Genomic DNA, 9,739 nt, shown 5'->3' with positions numbered 1-9,739 from the left:
TGTAACTGTTGAATCTCCATTGTATGTTAAGTATTGGTATGTTACCCGGTTCACAACGCTCCACCCTAACTGCACTGTGTATACAGTAATTGGGTGGGGCTATGTGCTGTTCAATATTGACCTATGCTTCAGTGTAACTGAGGTGGAGCAGGATGAGGTCCGGATCTTGAGGCTTCTTGTTTCTTTGCAACTTGGAAAATCTTTAATGGCGAGATTAATGAGAACACAGTGTGAACCGTGGATTTCCACACACTACAGATACGTCTGTGTGTTTTGTCTCAGTGTGCAGGTAGGAGCAGGTTTCCCTTCATAATCTGTAATACTCTGGTCCCTTCAGGTGTCATTAGCAACTATGTGCATGTCTTCTTTCTCATACAGATAGTCTGGGGTTTAGACCAGGTGACACTTCTGAATCCTCCAGAGGAGCCTGTGTCAGACCATCTCTTGGAAATACTTTACTCCTGTGATCAACCTGCTACAGTACAGCTGGACTGTATAGTATCTTTTGATACCGGCATCACTTCCACACTCCTGTTAAGACAGTGGAGCTGCCTCCCAGATGACCCTAAAATAAGGACCCTGGAGCTGAATCTGCCGGATTGGTTGGTGTATCAAGCTGATGGGATTGTTCCAGACTCCCAGTGGGTGCTGAGTTGTATCCTGATGGCGTCAGTCAGACACAGTGGATTTGATGACACTGAGAGGTCTGTCGCAGCTCAGGATGTGGCAACTTTGCAACCTAGGCCTTTTTTTAATCGACCTGTAAAACAACATCCACTGTGCATTGCCTGGAGCACACAAATGCTTCAATTAACTCAACAGTTTTCAAAGAAACAATGCCCTCTGGAGCAAGGTAAGGTCAGAGAAGTTTAACACTGCACATGTGGACAAATGTACGGAAGCCCACAGGAGACAAGTGAGACAATACTGGTGACACATAAGTCTGATCTAAATGGTTTTCTTTCCTATGTTTATGACTTAAGAACAGATGGGAGAAAAAAGGTTATGGCAGGTGAAAACAAGATTTTATTTTCAAGTGTTAATTGTTATACTCGTTTTGGTCAGAAGAGGCTGAAGTGCACCACTACTCCATGTTCTGAAAATTACTATAAGCATGTCCTGTTTTCTTCCAGGTAAGGTTTAATTTCTCTCAGCACTGATTAAAAAACGTTTCTAGCCAAAAGAAAGACGTGACACCAATGTTAATGTGCTAGAGTGCACGGTGCAATTAAAACTCACCTTGAAGAGAACACGAATAGAACGAAAACACTCCACAAAAGAATCACCTGGAAAAACCTATTTATTCTACTTTCCTGAAGTCATAAGCACAGGGCCAAAAACAATTTAGATCGGACCTAGAAAATGGATAACCAGAAAAACGTTTTCTCACAAAAAAAGTGAAGCTGTGAAGAATCCGAAATTTCTTCTGTCTATATTTCAGAACGAGAAAACAGAACTTCTCAGAAACCCAAATACATGGAATGATTTTAGGATGAGCAAGAAATTTAAATGTCATTTTCTATTGATCTGTAAAGGATGATCATGTTTTAAGATGATTGTTATGGAATAAAAAAACCAAAATAACAATCTCTATTTCATTCAGAAACCGTGCTTTTGCTGTCTTCCATATATGCTTCTACTGGAGAAGGCTTTGGTATCACAAAGACACTAGACCCTTATAGCAGTGAGCTTCTGGAGTATCTGCGTCTTAAAGCCATCTCTTTTCCATGGTAAGACCACCAAAGTCCCACTGGCTATAACTGAGCTTTTAATATGTTATTGCAGAAATGATTTAGGGTTAGTTAACCAGGTTTGCTTTGTATTTTTGCCAGGTGTATGTTCTCCATATGGGTATTTGTGACCAGTCACTGCCAGAAGAGAATGTGTGGCTTGTTTTACCACATAGACCCCCATAATAACTACATCACACCAACACTGTTCCTCACAAATTCAGGTAAAAATTAAGATTTCTCTCTAACCTCTCAGATAGTTTTATTATGTGATGACACAGACATATTTTTATCTGGACTGACATTATCTTTTTCACCATGTACAGGTCAGCTACACGTCCAGGTCAGTGCAGAGTCTGAGGAAGCCTCTGCATTTCTCTCTCCGTTCAAGGTGCCTTTAAGCGAGTGGTGCCAAATCAGTGTGACGTTGCACGGTAGAATGGTGAGTTCTCTCTCGTTGACTGAAGATATCCTCCTAAGTGTGTAAATAATGGTCATAATGAAGTGGTCAATGTCACTGCATCTCAGGTGACTGTCTCCATGGTGTGCATGGACAAAGAGCAGAGAACGGTTTATTCTATAGAACACATGTAAGTCTGCTTTTGACAGGACAAAGTGATGAAACTATATTAACATCAGGAATAAAAATATGACTTCAAGTGTTCTGCGTCTTACAGGTTGAGGCATACTATCATGCTGGATGACACAGAGGGGTATTTTGTGATTGGGGGAGGGAAATACATACGAGGTGTGGAAGGTTACTACGGACCACTGGTTTACTACCGCAACAGAATATCACCTCACAGCCCGGTAAATACCGCACCTGCCCACTGTTACTGTCAGTGTCGACCATTCGCTACATTTGAGTCTGATCGCTTTCCCCTTCTGCAGTCTGAAGTCGTGATCCCAGATGTTATTAGGAGTGTGAACCTGACCGGATGGCTGCAGACCTGCCAGGCGTTTCATCTTGATATGACTGTCAAAATCAGTGGCTATTCTCTCAAGGCCAAACAGAGGACAGAGTCTGGTAGTAGGCTTATATCTCCACTAGATGGTGCCAAAATGACTGTAACTGAAAGATTCTCAAGAACCCCTCTGCATAGCAACTGAAAGAACAAAGTAACTGTTTTTTTTGTTTTTTTTTCAGAGACCTGTTTTGATGCTTTCCATGAGTGGATGGTAAAAGACAGACTGCCATCAAAGTCACAGTGCGGGCTGTGGGAGGCGATTGTCCCTCACAGAAGACAAGCTGCAAAACTGGCCAAGTTTTTGGCTTTTAAATATGGTGAGAGATACACCGCACAAATGAATTCATGTAGCACTGATACAACATTTCCAGAGGTGGAAAATAACAATAAATATGTTCGCTTAAAGCCCCTACAAGGCATTTTAATTTTTTGTTGATCCTGGCAGCCCCAGTGTTTCCACTGCCTCGTTCTATTGATTTCAAGGGAAATACAATGGAATCCAACCCGGTGTCAGTATTACTGTATATACAGTAGATTGTGTATCAGCTTGTTCCAGTACAAAATCAAAGCTTTTTATCCTAAATTTCCCCAAGGTCACATGTCTTTGGTATGACTAATGACTAACTTTTGTTGAGGAAATACTCATTATACTTATATTATTCTACTGATTATTCATTGATGATATCCACGTGTTATCTAACATGAAGTGCTGAAATCAGTTCACTTCCTGACTTGCAGGTAAAAGAAGAGTTAGCCTGCCAGCTGTGGGCAGAGCACTGTACTCCTTATCACTTCATAAGCTGGGCAGAGCAAGCAGCACTGAAGTGGTCAGCAGAATATTACCACTGCTGCTCCAAGCTGGCTGCTTAGCTGATAACCGAGCTCTGCACATGTCATCTATGCTCTACAGCACTGGCCTGGGCGTCAAGAAACAGCCCAATAAGGTGTGTTCTACTGGGTCATCTGTAGTGAAACTATTCCAGTGGTGAACATGTCTAATTTTTTATATTCTCTCATGCCCTTGTGTGTGGTACAGGCTTGGCTCCTGGCCCTGCTGGGAGCCCAGAAGGATGATCGATTAGCCCTTCTGCATCTTGGGCACCTGCACCACCAGGGTCTCCATGGCCTCCCCACAGACCCAGACCTGGCCTATGCATATTATGCAAACATTGCTAAGCAGACAACTCTAGACCGTCTTAATCCCACACCGCAGCAGGTAATGTATGCATTTGAAACTGGAGGCTTTGTTCTGCTGATTTTGCACATCGTTGCATATCTAAAAGTGATACAGTGCTACTTTATGTTGTACCAAAAGCTCATCATTTGGGTAGGACTTTGTGGCTTCCTTTTGTACATCGTTATCTGTTTCTAAATCTATGTTTATATAAGTCAGTATTAACCCTTTCATGCAATATACATTGTGATAAATGGCATGGTTTAAATGATCTTACACATATATATGAATAATATAACACAAAATATCAGAGAATAGTATTTGTACATTATATTTTGTCAGAACAAGCAGTGTCAGATGTATAGTAATTGTAATGCAGAGGCTGGGAGGAAACTCTCATATGTAGCTGTGGCTTTATAACAACATATGAGCTGATATGTGATATGGTAATACATTTTCTGCTCCCCTTACTGTGGCTATTGTTTTCAGATATCCATCATTAATAAGTCACTTATTGATGTGTTGTCACTGCTTTCCATATGAAGAAAGATAAGAGTATGATAAATCTGGTAATATTACAGTGCTCAAAAGTGGTTTAATACAAAGCACGGAGCTGTGTTTCTGGACTATATGCAACTGTTTTAGGAAGGTAGGACACAAAAGAAAATATCTTCTCTTTCCTTTCTTTTTGTAGACCTTTGTTGAGGCTATTTACCTGAACAATGATGAAGTGTTGAATGTCCAGACCAATGAAGACCATCATATTTTCCAGTGGCTTAAACTGCAGGCACGCCGGGGCGCAACTGAAGCTGAGGTACCCTGTTCTGTCATGTCTGCTTTTTAAGTTGCAAGCATGTGCAAAAATACGGAAAGTCAGATAGAAACAAGTACATAACACATTTCAAGAAATACAATTTGTCTTTAAAGTACTAATTTCGGGGTAAAAGAAAATAATTTATCATGTCATTTTTGAGTAATAATTCAGCAAATGTTTTGCAGCAAGCGATTGGTCGCATGCTGTTCTGGGGTCAGCAGGGAGTGACTCCAGACATCCAGAAGGCTGTGAGACACTACGAAAGGGGAGCTGTCCAGTGGGAAGACCCGGTGTCAATGTATGACTACGGCATAGTCCTACTGGAGGTCAGAATTACGTCTGATGCACAATGAGAAACATGAGCATTTATATCTGAATCTACTAAATGAGTATTCCTTCTTTTGTTATCTTTGTTATCTCCTATTATTAAATATTAATTGGTGTCTCTGTAGGGGCACGGGGTTAAAAAGGACATTCCAAAAGCTGTCACTTTCCTGAAGAAAGCAATGGACCAGGTTTTGTATTGTTAAACGTTCATTTGTCCTTCATCATGTGTTATCTAGACTTACATTAGGAGTCCTTTTTCTGCAGAATTCAAAGTTTATATTATATTTTCTTATAATATTCTGCCCCACAGGGTTTTGTTCCTGCAATCAATGCCCTCGCCTGGTACTATGAGCGGTTTGAGCAGGACTACAAGCAGGCAGTGCAGCTGTGGGAGCAGGCTGATCTCCTCAATTGTCCAGATGCTGCTTTGAATCTTGGTGTGGTGTACTCACAGGGTCTGTATCCAGGAAAAGCTGCTGACCAGGTTAGCTCAAATATAAATTCCTTCTGTTGTCATCTACTAATAGACTAGTCTTGAGTGCCTAGAAGTAAATCATTTGTCTTTCTGACAGTTTATGGCCTATCGGTACTATCTGAAGTCTGCAGAGAGAGGGCACATCAGGGGAGCAGTTCAACTGGCTGAGATGTGGACCACTGGGATACCCGGCCACGTCAACAGGCGTCCATCAGATGCAGTTTTGTTAGCTACTTACCCTTTTTATTTCCTTTACTTCAGACATATGACTTCCCCTTCTGTCATGATTGAAATGTCTCTGTAACTGACTGCAGGTGGGTAAAGTGGACAGCTGAGCACAATGGATACCTGGGCAGCGTCTTGCGGAAAGCCTTGGACTCATATCTCAAGAATGACATGTAATCTTTTTTTCTATTCACACTTGCCATGATTCTGATCAGGCCACTGGGCTGCAGTTGCAGCAAATTAACATTGTAGCATTTCAACAGGTTCAGCTCACTGTTATATTACATGATGGCTGCTGAGTGCGGGTACGCTGCCGCCCAGTTCAATGTGGCATATCTCTGTGAACAAAATACGGTGAGTTATCTGTATATTAGCTGTAGTGTTATATTATTATTACTGTTTTTTATTCATTCTTCTTTACTCTGTATGTTCATAGTTTGGATTTCTGGATCCTGCTTTTGCATCAGACTGTACGTGGAGATATTACAACCTTACAATCCAAAGTCAAAATCCTGACACCTATGGTAAATAACTATCCTTTAAGATGCCAGTATTTGAAAAAATAGTGTGTAAACATCCACAACTAAAACCTTTTTACTTTTATTGCCTCTCCAGCCTTGATAAAGATGGGTGACCTGTTGTATGAGGGGCATAGTGACAGGCAGAAAGACTGTTTTTCTGCAGCAGAGATGTACATGCTGGCTGCTCTAAGGAACGAGCCACAGGTCTGCTTCTTTTAAATTGATTTTCTTGCTTCAGGTTTGTGTTTATTCCTAATTGTGCGTGTGTGTACATGTGTGTAAGCCATACTGTTCTTCCACAGGGATGGTACAACCTTGGCCTCCTTTCTGAAGAGGGTTACAGGCTGCCACTGTCAGTATTGACTGAACTCGGCCTTTCAGAGCTGTACCTGGCTGACAAGAGTTTGCTTCTAAGTGCTTTGTACAAAAGGTGTGTTTGTGTACGTGCAGTAGATTGTTTTCAACATAAATCTGTAAGAAAAATAATTCTATATTTTCTTCCAAAAGATGCAGAGACTCAGAAGATACAGATTCGTATCTGCCTTGCAGCCTTGCCCTCTTCAGTGTGTATCTTCAGTCTTTCCATAAGGACTATAGTGCTGCTATTAAGGTTAGTGTAATATGCTTAAGCTACATTTGTATGAAGCAAAAGTATTACATTATTTCAGTTATGGCAATGTATTATTATTATTTGTAAATTAAAATTTAAGAAGCATTTTAGTTTTGGTCTTTAGGTGGTTGGGTGTTGCACATGCACATGCTTACATGCGTCTGGTTTTGCTTGATCCCACCTGATTTTAGCCTTTAACATCATAAGGTCATGACTGCTGGGGAGGATTCATAACTGAAATGAAACGATTTTACCAGAATGTACATCTGAGAGTTGATTTAAGCTATTAATGTCCTGGTAATGTGACGCAACACTGACAAATTATATAAGGAGAAGATTTATTAAGGATTTATGAGATTTATGCACTTTTTCCAGGCTGCTGGATCATGTGGGTCAGTATGAAAATGAATATTAACTGGCACGCTGCACGTCATTCTGCCATGCATTCTCCATTACGTTGAACCAATGTTACATGTATAATACACCATCTATGCATGCTGGCATGGCACTCCTGATCTCTGTGTAACATTTTAATTAATAAGATGAATAAGGGGTTGATTATCTCATTTTCTCAAGAGAACAAAATAATTAACTCATGATCTTAATCTCATGAATTTGCAAGCACGGCTGTTCTTGGTTTCTGTTACTCATCCACTGCAAATGCGGACGTATGAATCTGTAACATTTATCTGCTCAACATTTGGTTGAAGCACATGCAGTATGTATAATTTATTTTATAGCCGGTCACAAACAATTATATTTTCTATTCTGAAATGTGTTGTTGAGCACTTTCATTCATTATAATGCATCATATTGTATAAGATAATCATATGAAAAATAATAATTGAAGATAAAACTGATTAATTACTTAATTAGTCACTATTGCTGTCAGATAATGTAATACAATATTTCCCTATGAAATGTAATAGAGTAGAATTATAAAGTAGCATCAAATGGAAATACTAGTAAATGAAGAGTACCTCTGCACTGTACTTCAGTACGGTGCTTGAGTAAATGTAAAAAGTGACTTTCCGCCACTGACCAAAGTACAGTTGCAGGTCAGCGGGAATATCCCACTCAGCACTTTATTGTGATCTGTGCTGACATTTCAGTCATGTTATTTCCCACAGTTCTCCACTGCTGTTGCCGTGGTTGCAGCTCCAGCGATATTCTTAATCGTCCTCGGTGTGCTCAGGAGGCCCGTCCCCTCCCTAAACTAGAGATTCTCATCAGGATCGTCAGTGCAACAAACAACAGCAAAGTCAACCTGCTGGCCAACGACGTGGCAATATTTTGTGCTAGTTTACATACTGTATGTTTACTATTGGATCACTGTAAAGAATAAATGAATATTGTTTTTTTTTAGTACATGTCTGAAATGTTGTTGGTTTGTAAGTTTTTTTATCTTTTACTGAGATTCTTTTTAATGAAAAGAATAACTTGGTTGGAAAATAAAGAGTCTGAATAAGAGCCATGTGACTTGCAGTCTTTTTCAAGATTGGTAGATCAAAGATGTTGTTCTTGTATTTCCTTTTGTCTCCCAGTGTAATGATTCCTTCACCCCGTGGCGGTTTTACAGAAATTCAGGTAATGAATGTCCAGGTGTAGCCTCACCTCCACCACCACGTTATACTTCAAAGTGCTTACTAAACACCTAACAGGTCATCTGGACTCTACCTTGGGTCTTATATATTGTTTTCCTGTTTTCTGTTTTGTGTGGACAGATCTCCCACAGTTTAAAAGGTCAAAATCGATATTATAGCAAAATTAGGACAGAACAGTAAAAAATAATAGCTTAATTCAGAGATGTTACTTCGTTGACTGTCAGACTTGCTTGCTTTTATTGTTTTTATCATTTGTTTCTTTGTGCCTTGGGTATGACGTGCTATATAAATAAATTTGCCTTGCCATGACGGATCTCACATGTAACATGACTTCAGAATATCTACGCCATATGAATAATGACTTCAATCTTACAATAGATACAACAACATGGGTAGAAATATCGCAGTTTATGAGGGAGATTTCCTTATGTAATATCAGAGATTTAGTTTAGGAACATCATCTGGAAGTCGGATGTTTAGTTCTTGTGGCCTTTGCATATTGTTGGAGCTGTCTCTGTCTGTGTGTATTTGTCACAAAACAAAATAAAATGATTGCTTAAAAAATCAATCTTGTGTATTATTTCCACATAACACGCTGCTGCTCATCAAGTTTGGAAAACAAGTATGCCAGAGAATTTCTTGCAATTCATATTTCACCAACCAAAATCAAGCAAGCAATTACAGACACTTCTCATGAGACCAAATCCACTCAACTCTCAACATCTCATTAACACCGGCAGACAAGTTTAATTGCTTTGCTTCTGTTTCTAGGAATTATTCAGAATTTGTTTGGCGGTTATGATGGTAACAGTGGGATTAAAATGCTCTGACATTTGTAATTTCAATCACTTTTCAATGCAGAAATACAATACAATACATTTCATGAGGTTCAAATGATCTTAATCAAGAAATGCACATGGCAGATGGGTGCACACTCTGGGCCTAATATCCTCACAAACACTTCAAATGTATTACACCTCCTTAGAAAAACAGGCCCTTTTATTAATAACCTTACAGAGGGACTGTGGTTCCATAATTTTAGCTTAGATCCTGTCCATCCTGACCATGTTTTTGTTCCTGACAATCATTTCCCAGACACGCTTCACCTGGCATCGTGTGACTGTGGCTACCACTGAGAACACCAAGGTCACGTCCTCAGCATTTTCTCTGTAATTTTCTGGGGGATGCAACCTGAGGAGTTTACATTCTACAATTAAAAAACATAATGCATTGTGTGTTTTTGTAATTTGATTCCTATGGCAAAGCTACTGTCTGTGGAGTAACAATGTTT

At 39.8% G+C, this 9,739-nt stretch overlaps 1 protein-coding gene across 1 annotated transcript; it reads left to right on the top strand.

Moving 5' to 3' along the window:
* Positions 1 to 123: 123 nt before the first annotated feature.
* Positions 124 to 8,314, top strand: LOC127362864 (protein sel-1 homolog 3). Its single transcript, XM_051399110.1, has 23 exons — positions 124 to 289; positions 379 to 853; positions 1,604 to 1,730; positions 1,833 to 1,954; positions 2,057 to 2,172; positions 2,259 to 2,320; positions 2,408 to 2,540; positions 2,622 to 2,757; positions 2,878 to 3,015; positions 3,437 to 3,642; positions 3,735 to 3,914; positions 4,567 to 4,686; positions 4,872 to 5,012; positions 5,139 to 5,201; positions 5,324 to 5,497; positions 5,586 to 5,713; positions 5,803 to 5,886; positions 5,977 to 6,067; positions 6,150 to 6,237; positions 6,329 to 6,438; positions 6,537 to 6,664; positions 6,742 to 6,844; positions 7,975 to 8,314. Exons 1-23 carry the CDS (start codon positions 206 to 208, stop codon positions 8,062 to 8,064), a joined length of 3,099 nt encoding a protein of 1,032 aa, XP_051255070.1. The 5' UTR covers positions 124 to 205; the 3' UTR covers positions 8,065 to 8,314.
* The last annotated feature ends 1,425 nt before the right edge of the window (positions 8,315 to 9,739 follow it).

Source organism: Dicentrarchus labrax, unplaced genomic scaffold, assembly GCF_905237075.1.
Source record: "Dicentrarchus labrax unplaced genomic scaffold, dlabrax2021, whole genome shotgun sequence".
NCBI classification, from domain to species: Eukaryota; Metazoa; Chordata; class Actinopteri; family Moronidae; genus Dicentrarchus; species Dicentrarchus labrax.
The sequence above is the reverse complement of the archived record's forward strand: the minus strand, read 5'-3'. Positions and strand labels throughout refer to the sequence as shown.